This window comes from Ochlerotatus camptorhynchus, unplaced genomic scaffold (genome assembly GCF_037179485.1).
Source record: "Ochlerotatus camptorhynchus isolate MF236.1 unplaced genomic scaffold, CSIRO-AGI_Acam_v1.1 ptg000577l, whole genome shotgun sequence".
Lineage (NCBI taxonomy): Eukaryota > Metazoa > Arthropoda > Insecta > Diptera > Culicidae > Ochlerotatus > Ochlerotatus camptorhynchus.
In genome coordinates, this window is record NW_027041058.1 from 3,950,469 (window position 1) to 3,972,370 (window position 21,902).

General features: G+C 38.4%; 1 protein-coding gene across 8 annotated transcripts in view; it reads right to left on the minus strand.

The window, feature by feature from the left end:
* Positions 1-21,902, minus strand: part of Syx1A (Syntaxin 1A) — a 186,194-nt gene that overhangs the window by 164,033 nt on the left and 259 nt on the right. For 3 of the 8 annotated variants that reach the window (XR_010518760.1, XR_010518762.1, XR_010518761.1), the window contains exon 2: positions 20,545-21,126. Coding sequence is in view for 4 of the 8 variants with exons in the window: in XM_065236968.1 (XP_065093040.1) it covers positions 20,545-20,577 (33 nt within the window). In the remaining 4 variants the exon portion in view is untranslated. Of the gene's footprint in view, positions 1-20,544; positions 21,886-21,902 lie in introns of those variants that run through there. The other 5 variants (XM_065236967.1, XM_065236966.1, XR_010518759.1 and 2 more) reach the window with 4 other exon arrangements.

Sequence of the window (21,902 nt, forward strand, 5' to 3'; positions counted from 1 at the left end):
TCAGAGATAAGATTTTGCAAAATTTCAGTGGAGATCAATAGAATGCCACAAAGTTTATGGATACTAATTCGAATCAAATATCACGCGATGGTAACCCTCCCACCATTACCTACCGGTGTGTATGATAGTCCATAATTCTCATGCGCAATCAGTTTGAAGCAACAATCTGTAGAGATTGTTCGCCGGCTATCATTGCCATACTCGAGCCAGTTGACTGTTTTTTATTAGATTAACCACTTGTTCGAGACAGAGGCAATGTTTATTTAATCTTTCTCCCAGCCATTTGTCCGTATCTATATGCGAACGATGCGTACTCCATGTAGAACGAACCAGCTGACATTTATTCAATGAAAGCAGGCGGAATCGCTTGTGAGTAATTTGTACGGACAGCGGTCTTTCCAGTGGCAAGTTAATTGTTTAAACTTGTATGTTTATTTATAACAACTTGTTCAGATATGAGATCGCCGCCATCGACCATAAGGTATACCAGGTGACTATTTATAGGTTCTTTGTTTGACCCCAGGGGAAACTCGATTCCAGCTAGCCTAATCATAGACACTGCAAAACAGCCATCCATCCACCCACAAACGCCCATTGATTCTAATTGTCTTCACAATAGACCAGCGCGACACAATCTCTCTCACACACACATGCACATCGATCATAAATTACGCAGCTTATTCAGCCTGGCATGAATGTGCATTATGTATCTGTTCCAAATCTAACCAACCAACCAACCACCGCAATAACCTACTATGATTTCAATGCCAGCAGTGCACCGAGGGTGCAAATCGCTTCACACAGTTTTATCATCAACAACCACCCCCGCAGTGTAGAGCGAACCGGAACATCCTACTCGACCACCGTCACCGCCACCACAGTTGAACGAGTGAGGAGGTATCGTCACCAATCGTCGCCCCCCCCCCCAACAACATAGACATAGAAAACGATAGACAGGAGCAACGTTTATCAAATGTTTATGATGACGTCAAAAGTCGAACGGTTGGAAAAGTCATGGTCTATGATGAGTAAGGAGAATGATCATCCCATCCCAGGTTGCGTGACTGCGTGGGATGAATAGTGGAGGAATGCCTTCCTCACTGTATACCGACAAACCCACGCAGAATCCTCTTGCGGCATACTGATGAGATGAGGGAGATGATGGACGAACGCAGACATCTGCAGATATGGACAAAGGACTCAGATAAGTGCTGCAATCATGCAATCGTACGATGCAGCAGAGTCCATGGTTTGAGGTGGAACTGGATAATTTACATACGTGGACTGCTGGATTTTTTCCGAATATTACAAATTCTGAAGATTCTGTGGCAACTGGCAAAATTTTTCGGAAATAATAAGCAAAAATGATCAATCTCATTTTGCAAATTAAAACTTCAAACGTCGCGTAAAATAATAACCAATCCACACAAATTCTAACTAACCTCAAGCTATGACAGAACTTCCTCAAATCGATTTAAAAATGGGAATCCAAAATTCTTCAAGTTCGGAATCAATGCCCAACCCCATACCGATCAACAATGCAGTGAATCATCAACCAATTACCACAAGAATAGGACCCCGAAAAAAAGAAGCCACCAGGAAGCCGACCAGAGCGCACAACCAATCGTGCTGCTGTAGACAGAACGAACGAATGAAGCAGGACCATTTTTCATTCATGAAAATCACTGCAACGGGTTTCACCGAGAATACACGCTCCACGTCCGCCTTTCGACGTCGACGATGCCAGTGGCAAAAGCGGGACCGACCGACAAATTTCAAACCCCTGCTCATTCTCCTGTATATTGCAATTTCGCTTTCCCAAGCCCTCCGAAGAGAACAATACATCCTTGTTTCACCAAACCGTACATACTACACGTATCGTCGAAAACGCGTCATTGCGTCATGAATTTTTCCCGGAATCAAGAAACCGCTCTCATCGGGAAAAACGGAACTCATTTTCCACCCCAAACGTGTTCTCGCTCACAACTTTTCTCTTCCAATTCTCACTCTCTCTCTCTCTCTCGCACACTCTCGGATACTGCATACACACATTTCAGGATCCCCCTAGTCCCACTTCCTACACACGTATTCTCCTGCCCCAAGTTTAAATTTCCACAGAACTAAGACACTTTTCCGCTTCCTCTCGTCGTGACTCCACACGATCCACACCACGCGGTTGTCCTTTCCCCTCTGATAATATCGCAATCGCAGGGACCAAGCACATGAATCAACATAGGTACAGCCCGACCCGAGGAGCCCGAGTGAACCAAGTCCGAGCGAAATTAGCGAACGGAACTGGAACAAAACAGGCCAGCAAACAATTTGGGTTGGTGCAGATTTATCGTCAATCCCCCGACACGACTCGACTAGAGTCGGGCGGGGTCAGTTTTCGCCTGTGGGCTGTCTACTGACACTGGCTGTGGATAATGTATTTTCAGTTCTGGAAAGCGATTGCATTGGGGCTGGAACGTTTTAGCAAGGTGTTGCTGGCGTGACTTTATGATACATTACTACAGGAACTTTTCAATAGGTCCTATCTGCCTTGATCGATTGTCTTCTTCGATTTTTTGTTTTCTTTTGATAACCACGGCTATGCAAATACAGTTTCGAGCTTTTTCGCCATGCATTATGGTAAAAGAAGTCGACAGTGGGCATTCATAAGACCTTTAATTTGCTACAGCTGGAAACAATTTTCTGAAATTTGTCCAATACAGTGCTGTAATAGGTTGTATTGGCTATCAAAAACATTGGCAAACGTGCCGAGCAATGTAAAATGAGAAAATCGACGAAGAGAATCGATGATGTTCACTGTCAAATTTATTATCGAATGTCCAAAACGTCAAACACAAAAGCGAATGTTATTGAAGCTGAGTTATTAACTGAAGAAAAGGGAAAACCAATGAAGATAATCGATGAATACTGATAGGACCTATTGAAATGAGCATCTAGATTTCCAGATGAACATTTCAAAAGGTCCTATTTGCTTTGATCGATTTTCTCTTTTGATAACCACAGCCATGAAAACAAATTTCGTGCTATTTTTGCAAGATAGTTCGATAAAAGAGATTCTCATCTAGCGTTCAAAACGTCAAGCATAACAGAAAATCGACAGTGAGCATGCATAAGGGCGAATACGCGATGATCGATTTTCTCTTTGCATTGCTACAGCTAAGCGAAACAATTTTCTAGAATTTGTTCAATGCAGAGTAGTAACAGGTTGTATTGGCTATCAAAAGCAACAGCAAACGCACCGAGAAACGTTAAATCTAGCGAGAAAATCTAAAGAGAAAATCGACGAAGAGAATCGATCATCGCTTATACACCCTTATGCATGCTCACTGTCGAAATGTTTTTTGCTGCCGAGGTATTAACGAAACAGAAAGTCGACGAAGAGAATCAATCGCATTGTACGCAAAATTTCACGAAAAAAATCGATATCTCTTAAATCATGCACTCTAGAGGTTTTACAACTTCGGGAGAGTTTGTCTACAAGAAAAGATCTTTCTTTTGGCGTAGATGGTAACTAGGGTGGTCCTCTTCTTTTTCAGAATTAAAAAAAAATTTATCTTTTTATTTGTATGGTTTAGAGGAATATTTGTTTCTACAGAGTTATAGATAATTTAATTTCAAGCAACCTTGCTGAAGAAATCAAAATTCTATCTCATCAACATATCATTCCATGAACATTTTTCGAAACTAAGTTGGGGTGGTTCTGAAAAAAAGGTTTTTTGCTCTAACTTTTTTATTTCGATTTTATTTTGAGAACCATCTTCCGAGGACTTCAAGAGCTGTAAGAGTGAGAGCTGTTTTTTTAGGCGTTTGTTAACTCGCTGAGATAACAGTGTTGCCGAAGATTATAGAAAGCTAATTAGAGCCCCTCTTGAGGACTGCTGGCTGCAGTAGTGTCAAAGCTGCCATCCACAGCGTAGCAGATGGTCCCATTGGGTTCGACCAACAAGGTGGCACCCCTATCTCTACTAATAACAAGTAGTCGTGACGAGCATAGGCCCGCGTGAATTAATATGTAATCACGTTTTTTATGCTGGCTACGAAAAGAAGGCGGCGGGTCAGGCCCTTGGGTTCGACGTACGATGTACAAGAGGGATATGTGAATTTTCGAACGACGCGGAGTTAGCACCAACTTTACCGGCGTATATGAAAACGGCGTATGATGGAGAGCTGGTGTAACCGTATGGTGAACCCAGTATCCAGAAAGTCGCTAAAGCTGGAAGGGTACAATGGGCGGGACACGTTGTAAGAATGTGGGACAACAATCCCGCAAAAATGCAACCGGTAAACGATGCAGAGGGGCACAACGAACTAGGTGTTTACACCAAGTGAAGCAAGATCTAAAAAAAGTGGGACGCTCAAGAAACTGAAGACAACCAGCCACGAACCGAGTTGTACAGCAAATCATTTCTTTAAGGACGTCGCACCCAGCAAAAGGAAAGTAAGCAAGTCTGTAGATGTAGACAACTAAATAAATACGTATGTAGGGGAAATGGCCTTAATGTTGGCCTATGGATCTACGATTGGGCCCATCGCTAAAAATCTTCTATTTATCAATTTTATCTAGATGACCGCGTCATTGGGACGGTACTAATGGATATTTTTGGTCGCTATTGAAAATTTAGTCGATTGCTGAATTTATTATGGGCCCAAATTCGGGGCATTTAAGCCGACATTGCATCCACTTGCATCAGCAATCTCAACTGGTATAAAAATTACTTCCGAACAACTTTTGAAGAAATTAGAAAAAAAACCCTAATTCTGAATTTCTCCATGTTTCCAGTCAATGTAATTTGCATAAAATTGCTGCACCGATTACTGCATTTAAATTTGTACGCTCAAACATATCCCAAAACGCGAAAACATTTGCAAAATTGAACAGAAACGAACATGAAGAATTACGGAAATGAGACCCAGGTTGAACGGTGTTTCCCTAACAAAGACATCAATTACAAGTATCTAAACTGAGGATCAAGAGCATGGCGATTTTGGATGGGAGGGCATGGGGCAGTCGCCAAAGTGAACATCTCTAACTATTCAGTAAGTTGTTTAAACTAGTTTAAACAGGATGTCGACTAAATGAACAAATACAAATCCCTGATATTTTCTAATTTTCCATAAAAAAATCCAGATTTTGGAAACAACCAACTTTTTCTAAACTCACGAGATTTTTAACGTGATAAGGGCCAAATAATTAGTTCAAGCAATGACTGGGATGTTATTATGATTGATAGCGGTTTGTGAATTAATTAATTAATTAATTTAGCTTTATTTAGGAGGCTTTCAGCCTTAGGCTGGTTCGCCTCCGTGCGGTTTGTGAAGGAAATCACAACCATCGCGATATAAATCAGCTTGCTGTATTTTGATCTACAACAACGTACCATCATAATATGAAATAGGTAATCCTTACCGAAATAACGCGGTGAAGTTTTCATAGAACGAAGAAAATTGAATTTTCCCAATATAATCTTCTATCACTACACAGTAAAAAAAATAATTTTTAAATCACATCAAAGTGGATGCACTTCAATCGTGTCAAAAATATGGTGTAATATTACTTGCCAAAAAGGACAATGAATTTTTATGATTGAAGTGCATCCTCTTGAATGTAATATTAAAATATATTTTTTTGCAATATGAGATGTATGTTTAATCACCGTAATGTTTTCTACAAGTTTATGATCTTGATCGTACATAAATTTAACCTATGTCCTTTCTTTGACATGAAAATTTACTCACCCTAAGTAGTTGCTTTTCTAGATTTTTCGATAGGAGCAGAGATAAATCGGGTGCTCCTCCATCTTGCATATAAAACACTTGTCTTTAATCCCGTTATAAAATATGTTCAGGGTGTCCATTCAAATCAAATTGTTCAATTGCCGGTTTTTCCCGGCTATTAAAAAACAACCAACCCGAACATCACTCCTAATGTAAACAAAACAACATCCTAATGTTAACAAAAAAAGGCGTTTAAAAATAACCGTTTACAGATAATCACATATTTGCAGACCTGTTCTACAATACGTCTACATTGTAGGAAAAAATATGAGATACGATTTACATTAACATGTTGATCATCTTTATCTCCAAAACCCCACGAAATCATGAATTCGTATAAAATCAAAGAGCCTCCTGCAAAGAATGAGCCTAAATATAGTTTTGTTTTGTCAGAAAAAGCATATATCAATACAAGTCACTTAAGCAGGAAAATGCAGTATTAAAAGTTCTTCAAATCTTCCTGGAGTTAGGATCTTGAAGTTCTATAAGCCAAATAACGTTTTGTGAGATACAAAGATGTGTTACCAAAATATTTATCATTCTCCAAATTATCCTGGAGATATTTTACAGGTTAATAGAAATCTTGTTCGATTCCCACTCAGAATTTTTGGGCATTTTGTGCTTCGCGGAGACTCATAACATCATTTAAAATTATTAATAGTGTTCAAAAATAGCATTGTTGGATTATCAAAAGCATCCCGGATATCTGATCTTGAAGTTCTGCATACTAAACAAGGTATAAGATTATTCGACTAAATGATAAAATATTCGGGAAGTCCCAGAACATCATTTGTTTGGTTTATTAGGTTTTCCAAAATGCCTGGAGTTCAAACTTTTTTTTGACGTAGAACTACGTCTTTGTTGACTATACTGGGGTGCAAATCAAAAAATATGTGTGGTGAAGGAGTGTTAGGTTTTGAACGCTTGTAACTTTGTCATTTATAGATGAAATTTAAATCCAAATACGCCAATCGATAGGATATTAAAATTACAAACCTGCTGAAATAAATATTTTTCAAATTTTTCAGTAATTAAACTTTTGAAAATGTATAAATTATAATTATATCACTGATTTCATGAAATAAGCCTTTCTCCCAAACCCAGTAATCATAAACGAATACCACTTGGTTGCACATCATTCTGCTTGAACCTGAAAAGATATAAATCAGCGCTGCTCTCATGCCTCTGCTCATTACCGCTTCGGACGGCGTGGCACTAGTTCCTGCATCAAGCAGGACTAGGTTAGCGGCTAAAGGTGGATCAGGGCGTATCCACCACAATGAGGAATGAGACTTGAAAAAACGTGCATGTAAAACCTCCTCCCCCTTAACAACCTCTCCCCCTCCCTCTTAACATAACCCGAAAAAGACATGGACTTTGACGATCGTTTTTTTCCGGGAAATAAGCATTGTGGTTTGCTTTAAACAATTAATTTTTAACATGCAGAGCCAACATTTTCAAAAAAAAACATTGCTTAACAGGAGACATACACTCGATGAATTACACACAACTGACACAACGGTGGGACGGACCCGTAAGCAGAGACAGTAGCGCGAAATCCGCGGGAGTGATAGAGAATCTCCTTCCAGAAGTAAGTTCATACAACCAGAAACCATATCAAGCCATCGTGTGGCAGAAGGTAGATAGGGGGAGAAGTGCCCGACCTCTATCCACGAAATGTTAGTAACTAATCTTATGCGGGTTAGCACAAAGTGCAGAAAATAATTTTTAATTTATCTCGTTCGTTGATTGTATCCGGTGTGAAACATTTACATGCCTAGCATGATCGGGCATGCAAGTAGTTTGAGATCGGGCATGTCTCCATGTATCTTCCTTTCATAATTCTCCTTAGAACTCCCATGAAATTCAACTCTGAAATATATTATATTCCGCTCAGAATTATCGAGGAGTTATCCTCTGAATTCTTCTGAAAATGAAATTGGAATTATCATCTCAATAAATCCTTCTTGTAACGTTACGGGATGTAAGATCTACCACATCAAACTCTGGCCCAGAAGAGCTTCTTGTTGACGGTTATGAATCTCGGTTTTGAGACTGCAGAGCTGGTAGTGCTGATGCGATATAATAGTAGTGACTTTAATGACTAAAATTACGGAAATAGTGACCAAATAGTGACTTGTAAATACTAAATAAGTAGCCATTTATGTGGTAACTTGGAAATTCAAATACGGTTTGATATTGAAATAAACTTTTTATGACATGGAGCTTACAATCAAATTTCATAAATTCTTCTCATTTAATCGAATCTCTCAACGGAATCTCCTGTGAAGAGCATTTGAAGTTATTTGAATTATTTACTTTTGCTTACGTTGTACATGATGACTAGCAAATAGTAATTTCCATTTTTTTTATGATCTTGAATTTGATTCTGCGTTCGAAATCTTTAAAATTTTGTTATATCTAGGTAGATAACATTGATAATGCGCTCTATTCACATAATTTCTTCAGAATGATCTAAAGAACTTTTTAAAAATAATTCCCCTTCTCTTGAACTTAGAGACAAATAGATTAATTTCGTAGTTGGAAATGCTTAACATCAAATATCAGAATTAAAGCGGACATTGTATACGATAGATGAGGAGATGAAAGTAAAGAGAAAACAGTTCTATCGATTGTTTCACACTCAAATCGCCATCTGACGTAAACAACTACCCGATTCGTACCTTCCTCAAAATTGTCCTTTGCTCGTTTTCTACTTTGTATATACAATTTTCACACTGCCGTACTATAACGGAACTATCAACTCTATAATTTAATCTCCGCATCTATCGTATAAAATCTCCACTTTAAGTCTGATATTTGACGTTAAGCATCTCCGACTATGTAAATCGTTAAGTTCAATCCCTGAAGGCTCCTACCATAAATCCATTTTAAATTTATTTGAATTCTCTTTAGAATTTCTATACAATTGACCTCAGACATTTCATAAATTTCTGCTTAGAATAATCTTGGACCTCTCCCCTGCGTTCAATTGGAATTTAGAATTCCCATAGTATTTCCTCAGAATTCTCAAAACAAAAATCCATAACAGAATAACTTTGAAAATCTTCTCAGAATTCCTTTGAGAATTCGATTCCATTGGAATTCTTCTCGGAATTTATTTCGAGCTCTTAAGAATTCTCTTGGAAGTATCTTCAGAAATCATCCCAGAATTCTTTTAGAACTATCCGCAGAGACCATCTTTGGAGTTCACGGGATTTTCATGGAATTTTCATCAGAGCTCCCTTAAGCCAAATTTCAGAACAAATTTTGAATTCTTACTATAATTGGACCAAGAATCCTCATCCAATCATTCTTCTAAGAACTCTCGTTAAAATTCACTCTCAATTATATTGGAATTATTTCCAAAATTGTTTCGGAGCTGAAGTTTGCGTCTCTAATAATTAAAACAATAATCAAAATCGACGCTCGTATGTGTTAAGCCAAGTTCAAATGTAGGTAAACCTGGTTTAAGATTTAAGCGGAGATGAAGAAATCGGTCCTCAGAGCACTTAATTTTACATGAGACTTTCGTAGTCTGTACTTTGGAATTCTTCTCTGATATATCTTGGTGTCATTCAAAATTCTCTTAAATTTACTTTGGATTTTTTAAAGTTCTTAATCATCCTTGAAAGACTTTTGAAAACATATTACAGAATACCTTTGGAACATAGCCGGTCGAACTCCAGACGAATCTAATCGAAATTGAAGGCATTTCCCAATATTTTCCTGGTGTTCTAAAGTTTTGCGGTTCACTGGTCACCCTGATTAAAATTTTCAATTTTTGTTAAAACTACTCTAGACTTTCGTAGTACCAAGTATCCAATTTAAACATTTTGTTGATATTTTTAAATTTCATTCTTTTAGTTAGTTAAAAAGTTACTTTAGTGACTATTTTTAGGGAAATAGTTACTTTAGTGACTTTTTGGAGTGGAAAGTAACTTTTTAGTGACTGGCTTCAAAATAGTGAACAAGTCACTAAAAAGTGACCTGCTACCAGCCCTGAGACTGGATACAAGAAAAGGTTCGGACCAGGGTTCCGATGTATGGTCGAATATCAGTATCATCGCTTGACCTATTTTCATTGCTGAGAAGGTGCATATTTGAAGAGATCCCAGAATTTTTAAAATGATGCCGAACATCACAAATGAATGAGGATTCATGCAAGACCTACTATTTTGATTGATGAGAGAGCGCGTCTTTAGAAAGGTCCTAGAATGCTTCGAATATTGTGAAACATCACAATTGAATTCAACTTCTTGCGAGAAGAGCAAGTATGTATGACTTAACTGTATCGAAAACGAATACCTCAATACTTTTCCATAGTAACGAGGTACCACGACATGTACTAAACAAAGGACACGGACATATCACAAAAGATCAATGTGATCATATGTGATTATTACCCGAACAGAGGAAGTTAAAAACATCCCTCTCTGAATGCCCTTGGAATTATTCTCGGAATTCCATTGAAACTCTTCTCTGAATTCATTGAGAATGATCGTAACCTCAAAATTCGATTTCCTTGGTATTTTTTTCGAAATTACTTTGATCTTCTCTTTAAAATTCGATTGGCAGTATCCTCACAATTTCCTAGGAATATTCCCAATAATTATTAATGTACTACTCACAGAATGCAATAGCCTTAAGTTCTTATCGGAACTCCATGCAAACCTCATCAGAATTCTCTTGAAAGCTTTCTCAGAACCTACTAACTTTTATTCAATTATTTATAATAAGTAAATATTAATTAAAATTTACCGTAGAGTATTCAAATAATTAGTTTTCTTAATTACCTTGTGGTTCTAGCCAAAACTGCTTGGTCGCTAATCGTGAAATACCATTGTGCTATCCCTACTGTGGTACGATATGACGATCATTCCTTTCAAGAATGTTGATCCAATTTGTGGACTGGTGACAAGCTCTCTGTCAGTATTTCTAAATGTGCAGTTCAGACTCCGCAACGCACAAGGACACACATAGTATTAAGCGTCCTAGGAGTAATGTTGGACCCTAAGCTTCCGTTTAACTTGCTTCGACCCGATCCGAGCACGAAGGCACTGTGCTTTTCTCTTGTGCGCCCGATTATTGACACTGCTTCTGTTGTTTGGATTCCATACCAACTCTCCTGATGATTATACGCATACCCACCAGAGTTCTATACAGTTCCATCACAGATAGGTATATGGATAAATCATATATGTTGCAGCCCCAGAGGCATGTTGTGGCTGCCAAATCCAACATATAATCAGGGTGTCTACCTAATATCGAAGACATCATATCAAGAAGACTGGCAACTTTGCCAAAATCCAAGCGATAGGTACAATAGCGCTGCGCTTGAGTGAAGGTGGAAGCAACGCATAGCAAAATTAGCAAATACACAAACCTTTCTTCTGAGGATGTAATCTTTGCTATCAAGTTCGTTCGAAGCATTTACCTTTGAGCGGCAAATGACGCGATTGTACCTGTCTCATAGCGTTCGTATGAGAAAATGGAACAGTTGCCAGTCTTCTTGATTTGTTGTCTTCGCTGCTAAATGCTAAATTTAATTCCCTGATTTGCCAGAACTTTAACAGAAAATTTTCAAGTTATCATGTTTATTTATTAAAAATACGTTAAAAAATATAATATTCTAATGTTTCTAATCATGAAAGCTTCTCATGGTCCAGAATCATGGAAATTTTATATAAGCCCAGAATCTTGGTCTGAGGACTTTTTTATAGTCAGCGGCGGTGGTGTAGTGGAAGGTGTGATTGGCTCACACCCCACAGAGCCTGGGTTCGATCCCAGTCGGCGCCGCCGGGATTTTCTGAGGCGTAAAAACTCTGATCAGCCGTAAAGCCGTTGGTCCCCGGCCATGAGGTGATGAGTCGATAGGTAGCGTCCAGATGCTGCCGCCCTGGCGTCGGTAGTATTGGTACTCAATACGGAAAACAAGATTGACGGTAAACAAATAAGGAAAAAAAGCACTGAATGTAAAACAAACTCCCCTAATCTTAAAGATTTTTTTTTTAATCCAGATTCAAGAAAACTTTTCTAAGCATGAAACATCAAATAAAAATAAATTTCGAAATCTCCTAATTATGATTTTTTTTCAACCACGATTTTTCTTCTGTGAGCTCGACACAAATTATATATTTGCATCATCTTGATATTGTTTTAGTTCTCCTTAAAATTCCTTTAGGATTTTCTAAAGAATTTCCTTAGAATCACCTCAAAATTCCCTCAGAGTTTATCTTAGAACTCTCACTCTCTGGTATTCCCTTGCAATTTTCTCCATAATACTCTAGAAATTATCTCCTGAAGGCTCCTTGATTTACTCTACAGTTCTCTTAAAATACTTAATGAGGTTGAATTCCCAATGCATTATCCTGAAATAAACTCTCCTCAGTATTCAGCAAGGACCGTAATCCGGGGGCAAATTGATCACTTAATAATGTAAATATAGAAATATATTTCAGCATTAAAAAAAATTAAACGAACTAATTGTTTTCAAATCAGTAGCTATGATGTCTCTATCGCTCTTATCATACTGAATGTTTTGTTTATTTTCATGACATTTTTGACGTATTAAATTTGAAAACTTCGTTATGGGGTAAATTTATCAACACCCCAAACGACTTTTGAGTAAAATTCTAGTAACTGTTCTTATTTTAATTAATTTTGGCTTTTCTGACTCCGAATCAGTTGCTAAAATCCTTGTGCAAAGTGTATTTGCAGCTGAAATTATAAAAAAATATTTCTTAGAATCACTGAAAATTTCACAGTAAATCCTTGATTCATCAATATTGAAAACATTTGACCGTATTTCAGATTCATTGACACTTAGTGCAAGGAAAAAATGTTACTTGACCATTTGCTTGAATGCTGATATTTAATGTTATTAACGTCAGTTAAATAAAATGAAAATACTTTCTTGTTATGAGAAACTCGTCAAAGCAATTATTGGAGTCTTATGTGTTGTTGTTTATTAATTAAGGAGACTTTCAGCCCAAGGCTGGAGTCATGACGAAATGCAATCAAGATTTCTCTTAATATTTATGACCGAAAATTTTCTTCGTGGCAACTAAAAACGCAACCCATTATGGTCAATTTCACCCAGGTGATCAATTTGCCTCCGGATTAAGGTATCTGCTGAAATTCTCATGGAATTATTTTTGGAATTTCCATTAAATTCAGTCCCGTAAATTAACTGAAATACTCCTCAGAATTCCCTAGGAACTCTTCTTTGATTTCTCTTAAAATAATTACAGAAATAGGCTTGAAATTCTCCTAAGTATTCCTTTGAAACTAACTTCAAAACATTTTTTTAATTTCCTGAGCATTCTGTTGGAATACTTCCTAGAATTCCTTTGGAATCATCATCAAAATGTTCATGGATTTTTTTTCCTCTTCGAATTCTACTCACAAGCACCTTGGAGTTCTCCTTACGAATCCCTTTAGTCAGAGACCTGTTGGAATGCTCTTTGGAATTACACTCATCTCTTCACGGTATCGGATTTGGCATAAATTTACACAATATTTATTTATTATTATATAAATTTAAGCGCAATATCGCTTAAATTAGCAATATTGTATGCAAGCTTGTAAACGATTTCATTGTTTATGCCAACTGTAGCTCAAAATTAAACGAAGGGAGATTTTACGCGATAGTTAAAATTCACATTTTTTTCTGTGTAGGATACCGTGTAAAAATAAAACTACCATGATTTTGATTATTCACATACTGAAATATTTAAACAATCTATTTTAATGCCATTCGTATTTCTAGTCCATGGGCTATGGTCCAAAAAGACATATTTTTTAAAAAATCTGTTTTCACACAAATTTTGATTTTTTTTAAGTATGCCATTCGATTACCTGCGGCTTGAAACCGATAATGTGATTCGAATAAAGTCGATAGATTGTATCGGTTATCGAGAAATCGTTACAAAAATACCGTGTAAATTACGTCTCAGTGGCATGAACCGTTTAAAAAATACCGCGTAAAAAAGACTTGAGTGTACCTTGGAATCCTTCTCAGAATTCTGTTGGAAATTTCCTTTAAATCCTACTCAAAATTCCATTGGGATTAAACTCAGAACAACCATGGAATTTAGGGCCTCCCTTAGCTCAGTCAGTAAACGCGCAGCTACAAAGCAAGACCATGCTGGAGGTGGCTGGGTTCGTTTCCTGGTCAGGTCTAGGAATCTTTCGGGTAGTCAAATTTATCGACATCTCTGGGCTTAGAGTATGATTGTACTCGCCATACAATTATACTAATGTAAAAATGGTACAGGCATCAAAAGCTCTCAACTAATAACTCTGGAAGTGCATCTAGAACACTGAGCTACGTTTCATCTGGAGTACAACAGAACTAACTTGAAAGGAATCCACAGATTTCACTTCAAGTTTTCCTAACAATTCCTCCCTTGGAACTTTCCGCTGAATTCCCTTGACATTATCCCTAGAGTTCCCTGGAAATTGTCATCAAACTAATTCATTACAGCCCATAAGCTGAGAGACTTTTGCAAGGCTCTTATTTTTTTTAATCTGGGTTCTTGGAAAACATAAAATGTCCGGCGTCTTTAATATTTATTTTCGATCCAGATTCTTGAAAAAATTTCTCCCAAGTCTGATTTAATTAGATCTTGGGTTTCGAAATTAAGTCTATCCTTAAAATTTGTAGAAATTATTCATGATTCTGAACCCTAAAAACAATTAAAGTTTCAGAATTTATGCTGATACTGAAGATAAATCCACACACTTAGAAAAACCTAATTTTACACGTGACGGAATCCATCTTTGACATAAATGATGAGACGTAAACAAACATGTCATGTAAAATTAAGTGCTCCGAGACTGAAAAGTTCGTTACTCGACGAAAAGTACGTTTGATTGAGCTGAATTTCGCGTATATTATGACTTAATTTTATGTCAAAATTGACGCTCGTATATGTCAGTCTCTGAGCACCTAAATTTACATGAATTTTTCTAAGTGTGCACTCTAGAATTATTATGTTCAAAGAATATATTTTAAAATGTTTTTTTTATTATTATTGAGAAGGTTCCTTGGCGTTCTTTATATATTCTATAATTTTTTTTAGAATTGCTTGATGCTTGGTACGAGAATTTCGAAATTCCCTGAGAACTCCTGGTTTTCCCAGGAAAAATAGAATTCCCTGAGAATTCCAGGTATTTCAAGGTAGAAGACATTCTGGATAATATCTTTCGATTTTGGTACCCAATTCCTGGATAGTTCACCCCGGCAAAGGGCGCATTGAGATCAAAGAACTAGTTTTGGAATTTCGATATAAAAATCAAATTATCGATCTGTTTGCGATATGTTTTTAAATCAATAAACTGAATAATTCAAAACCTAATAAATTCTTTTACTGGTGTTTTTATGATGATCACAATAATCAGAACAAACACATTGGATGCCATGTGACTCTATGATGCATAGGCAAAGTGTTGATCTTCCATGGCCGTGCTATGGAATTCTCTCCTGGAGTCACAGTCGAAACGCCACAGCAATAGTGGCAATAGCAATCGATAAATAATCTCAATTCTATCATAAATCGATGCTTCAATCAATCTGCAGTGATCATTTCATTCAACAAATTTTCAGAGTTTTTGCAGATGAAATTTATAGAACATTCATCAATATTTCAATATTTGGTCTAAACTTAACAGAGGAACTTTGGAGAACTTCTCGGCAGACACAAGATATGCTTAGGATTTCCAGGCGAAGTTGACACTTTTTTTCACAGAGATTAAGGATTTGCTGTAGCCGGCGCCGGTGGTGTAGTGGTAAGCGTGACTGCTTTCTAACACCCCGATGGGTCTGGGTTCAGTCCCAGTCGAGGTCGGTGGGATTTTTCTGAGGCATAAAAATCTCTGGTCACGTCTTCCTTCGGAAGGGAAGTAAAGCCGTTGGTCCCGGCCCATGTGTATGTGTGTTGAATGGGTGCGATATCCTAAGCAGGAGTGGAAGATGCCTTCCTGCACATTCGATTGCCGTCAATGGATGGCAATCGATGTCCGTCGGTGATTGGCACTAGATTGCGGAACAGAGACCGACGTTAAATAAAGGAAAGAAGAAGGATTTGCTGTCACAAAAGTCATGGACACAGCAATTATTGCAAACATTTCTCCGGTAAGCCAAAAAATAAAATTCAGAGCACTTCTAGAGGATGCTATGCAAAATTGCAAAAAGAAATCATATTTGTAAGTGTTCACGTTTCAGTGTCGAGTAATTTTTAGAATATCGTGTAGAGTACTCGTTAATATGTTGAAAAATCATGGCAAGTAATGTTCGTATATGTGTGCAGTTTTTCTCCGTCAGTAAATCTCCCTGGTAGGCCACCACCCACCGTAGTCTACAAAACCCAGCAGCATTTAGGCGGCCATGAGAAGTGACGACAAAAAAGGACACGATGACTGGCGATGGAAAACGAATGGCCTGGGTCACTGACCAATAGTCAAAGGACAGTGACCCAAAGAACGCATTTCTAGGCTACATACACCGATCATCAAAGAACCATCAAGATAAACGATCGACAGTCTCTGGTGAAATATACCAAACATTACTGTGCAGACAGAAGATAGTTGAAGATAGTAAGAGGAAAGTGAAAAAGAGTGAGAGAAAAAAACTGACAGCAGGACCCCGCTGTAAATTTTAAACAGAACCGCTGAGGTATACCTGGTAGACGTACCGGTAGGCTACGCCAGTCCCCAGCCAAGTAAGGACAATTCCAGCACGAAGCCGAGTCCGTCAACACACTCGGTGGCCCAGCCAGCATAAGAAGTTGAATAGCGCGCGCAGGAGATTTCCAACGCCGCCGAAGGAGAGAAGGAAGAAGGTGGAACGTGGAGCCGAGCGAAGCAGTCGTCGAAGAAATGTGGTGGTGGATCTGCAAGGGGCCTCGAAGAAGAAGGGAAAGACAACAGGTTTCTGTCACATAGAAATTAAGAAAGTGGGAGTGTTACATACGTAGGGAGGAATAAAAGTTTGGAATATTGAAGTGCTGTAGGAGTTTTTGCTGTATCCAGTGCGATCATTCATTGCTACGTGGAACCTAGTTCGGTAAGCGTGCCGACCCTGAGGCCATTGTAGTCAGGGATTCTCAGGATCGCTCCCAACTGAGGTAGCTAGCACTTACATATTGGAGAAATCATGAAAGTGAAAACATGTGTGCTAAATTTGAAAAACCTCCCGGGGACGTTCAATTGCTTTCCTTAAAATGTTTGTATGAATCTAGAAACACAAATAAAAACATCCAGGGAAAGTTATGAGAGATTCTTATGTGATGCGTGGTGATGAGCAAAAACTGATGAACAATTTCCCAGTTTTTCCGCGGAATTTTAGTAATTTTACCGATTATGCGATATACATGTATATGTACATCAAGCATAAAACCAAATGAGACTGAGCCGAATGTGGCAGTTTGTTATATGGGTCATTACTAAGACACAAAAAATTTCCCATGGATCTCGAATTCGTTTCTGCGTCCGAAGTCATAAAAATTTGCCTGTAAGTCGCACAGAACTCTAAACAGAATTTCCTTTAGAATCATATCCCTTCACAGAGTTCTTTTCAGCATTCCTCTAAAATAAATTTAAGATGCTCTCTGGCCCCTTGAAAATGTATTTATAACAGTTAAAAAAATCTCTTCGAATTGTTAATGATTCATCCAAGCATTCACTGCAGTTTTCTTTAATAATTATTATTTAAATTCGCTTGAATTTATTTTGAACATTCACCTGGACTTCTTCTTTAAATTCTCTAGAAATTATTCTCAAGAAACACCTGGAACTATCCTTGGAATTCCCATAAAACTCATCTCAGATTTCCTTTGGAATAGAACCCTAAAAATTTGATACCCTTGGGATTTTTTACAGAATTCAAATGAAACTATAATTCTAATTTCCTAAAAACAACTACCCTTAAAACTCCTTTGGAATGTTCATGTTCATAAAAATTCTCTTAATAGTTCTTCAAAGTGATTCTATCCGGAAAATCTAGTCCAGTTCAAGAGTCAAGAAATTTGTTCAAGGTCCAGAATCTTATTTTTCAGAAGAGGGGAATTCCCTAATATTTCCGGTTTTTCCGATTTCCCGGTTCACTGGTCACCCTGTTGATAGTGTAGAGCGCACTGCCCACTGGACGATTCTGAAGCCTGGCCAAGTGAGTGGGGTATGGGTTTATTTGATTGAACGTCATTTCCAATGTATATATTGATACATTCAAACCATTGGCATTTGAGATAAGACAGAGATAGGATGCGGAGGGCCCGCTTAGGGGAAGCGTAACCTATGTTATGGTTTCCATTTATTAAATAGTTCAGATAGGCTGGAAATGACAGGTTCACAGTGAGTAAATGTACCATATGGAGCACTGATCAAAATCAGATTCACATTGTCAGACCCTGCCAAAGAATAAGGGGATTGACGATGTCTTGTCAAGTTTTATTTTGAATTTGCGTTTTGTATTTAATACTCTAGTAAATCTCGCGTCCGTGCTCATTCACAACAGTGTGAGGTGTCAATACTCACTGGGTCATATGTCTTAGACCAGTTCCAGATTAGTTTTCTATTAATATCTTCTGCATCGCAGTTCGCGATAGATTACTAAATATGGGTTCACTTTTCCGACCATAATAGTGTGAGGTAGAGTCGGTGTATAATGAGTCACGCCAAGAGTGAAGCCAAGTCTACCTATTGAACTGTCAAACCGGCTACCTATCGTGCAAAGTAAATAAACATTACGATGCTATGAAAGGTCCACGAAAGGTATTGCAATAAAATATAAAATATAATCGAAGAAATGAGCATAAACACGTAGTGAGCGTTAAATTGTCATGGGATACGCTCGGTAATGATTAGTTATGAGAATTTCTACTATTTTTTGTTAAGATAATTTGACAAAATCACTGATATAATGATTTACTACAGCCGCAATATTTTTTCTCTCGCTAGAAGTCATTTGAAGTTGTTGTAGAAGTCCTCTGTTGCCAAGTGAAAAGAATGGGAATGTTTCGAAAACCGTGATGCGAGTTCAACTGTTTTTCTCTTGGCGTGACTCATTATACACCGACTCTAGTGTGAGGGAAGGGGGTGAGTTAAACGTTGCGATATGAGAGCGAATAGAGGCAAATAAATAGGGAAGACAACACTATGACCCAAATAAGTAACCAATGCATGCGGCTCACACTTAACTTGTTCTATTTCTTTCTTTCTTCCTATAATGTACTAATATTAACTGCCTGAGGACAAATGGGAACACGACCAGAAGTTCAATAGGAAAAAATCGAACAAGAAAAGAAGAATTAAACTTGCACCGGCAAGAGGAAGCAGACAGAAAGGATCATGCCGGTTGGAGACAGCCAATGTATACTGGACGAAGCTTGTATCTAGGAAAAGTCGTATGTGCAGGAAACCGTAAGTAGGATAAGAATCGTATAAGGTGTGTGCTTGCTTGATAAGATCCTAACTTTACTTTAAATACACGGTAGGAATCGAATATCCATTTATGATTAAGGTTTTCCCCATTTTTCACTGGGAGTGGCAATACTCATTGATGAGTGATTTATCGTACCCATTTATTAGTAACTGTTAGCAGCTAATGATTAATTGATTTACCTATTTTAGGATTACCTATACTTCACATCAGAACCTCATTTCCTTCAATTACTACTCCGTCGCAGCACACACCTTATATGGATCGCTAACCTTTATTTAGTTTCAGCATTTTCGACATTATAATCAAAAGGTGAGTTTTAAAAGTATAATTACCATGCATATAGATAAGTTAATGTACCAGAACCTGGACGGACACGAGCCTACCCAGGGGAGGACCCGGATACGACCACCCATGTGTGTCTAGAGTATCGCACGAGCTGACGAGTGCAACGGGAAGGACAGTAGGTGTATAGGCTAGGGGGTTGGTCCCTAGATAAGCCTTCTTAGCGGAAGGCACAGCCTATGCACTGAACAATTACAATTACAATTACAATTACACTGGTCACCCTGTTGATGGTTAACGGACAAATAAGTTTAGAGCCCTTCCAGAAAAATTAGTTTAAAGTTAAAAATTCCTCTGTAATTCGTGAGCGTTTAAAGAAGTTTTCCGGCGACTTTTTTAAAATTTCTAGGGTATGCCTAGCAAAAATCAAGACATTAATAAAATTCTCCAATTTGTGTGTAGAAGCTTTGTAATTTATAGATAAATTTTAAGTAGTTTTCTGAATACTGACACTAATGCCGCTCGCAACACTGTTCTATCTTATATGAACTGATTTATTTATTTTGAAACAACCCATATAAACCAACGTTGCGAACAGGTAGCTGTCCGTCTGATCGCTTTAATAATAATTGGTACAGATTGTTTTGCAATGCTGTATTTTTTTTTTTTTCAATATCAGAATAAACGAATAATACCTTAATTATCACAAACGTACATAACATTAGCGGATGAATTTCATGCACCGCTTAGCCGAATTTGATTTGACATTCAATTATAACCCAGGAGTACCTACACAACCGAGTGGCACAACAAATTAAAACGAAAACCTAATATGTATATCGCAACCACATCGAGGAAGGACATTGATCAACCAAACTATAAATTAATCAGAACATGTACGGATGTTGTGGACATCGGTGGGGGGAAATACGTGACACTAAAACAAAACCAAATTGGGGACAACAAAACCAAAAACATAAGAATGCAGCACTCAATCAGGTGCTTCGCAGAAAAAAAAATTAGATACGTACCGCCTGTAACGCTGCTAATCTATCCTTCGTCATTTTGGAGGCTTCGGTTGGGTCTCCCGGGGGACACTATTCCGATACTAGCAAATATGATCACTCAACTTGAATTTCGGGTTCTTCTTATTCCCTGAATCTTCTTGATGCTGCTGGTATTGCAGATGACTACTTCGCTTTCTTCGCTCGATGCTGGAGACAAGGTACGCACACTCACACCGGATTCCACAGACGACCAGACTCGGCTTCCGGGACCACTCTCTAAGCAAGCACTCCTAAGACTTATCTACTTATATTTACTCTGCCGACAGAACTAACGCGCGCGGCAGGTGGCTTTGCTGCCTCTCAAGAACCGGGCTGTTTTTCGTGCGAGATCCAACGATCCATTCACACCGGAAATCCCATCTGTAGCTGCTGGAGACACACGAATCAACACCCCTGACGCCTTCCGGATGTTTTACGTGGGGAAGAATATCTTTTCACTTTGTCTGCGAACAGACTCTGGTTCTTCCTGTGCTCGCACAACTTGTTCCTACTGCACACTGGCTATAGAGTTAGACGACGTCCACCTATAGATCCAACTTTTTTCATCTGTCAAAAGAGGGAAAAATCAATCACGAATGATGTTCCGTCTCGGGTAGAGAAAACTTCCAGCTGCTTCCGGTCGTCGATTCGGATACACCACCGCGGAACTTGTTCTTCGGAACTCGTAGCAAGATTTCTACGGTCTGTTCCGCGACCAGCACCAGTCCCGAGATTTGATCCGTTCAGATAAATTAGGGAGCTTTGGTTCCTAATATTCTGCACTTGACTCGAACGACGACTCTCCAGCGACTTGTGAGTGGAGTGTATGATGAAAATCGATATCTTCACGCGACTTCGTTATGCAGCAGTGTGTATTTTCCCACACGGAGACATTCGCTCGCTCGCTCTCTCTCGGGCGTGCAATCTCTCAGATGCTTCTACTACACACGGCGGCACAATGGACTTGCGTACAGTAAACTTCCATTCACAACACACTTCCAACACATCTAAAGAGTACGAGAGTGTCCCAACATTTGACAGATCCACCCACGATTGCTTCCCAGCTGGCAACACTGCGCGTAATCGTACACACGCAACTCTCACACAACTACAAGAGCCATCCGTGTGTTTTGACAGCCAAAGTGACGATTCTTTTTGGGGTTTGGCTCTTTCCCCACTCAACAAACTGTCACTGGATGTCTCTGTGTTGGGAGAAAAGGAAAAAAAACGCGAGGAATTATCGATTTTTCACGATTTTCTTCTTCGGATCACTTCTGGGGGGGGTGCTAATATTAGTCATTGCATTTGCTTTTTTCTTTCTCGAGTCCGAGGGCCTAACGGGT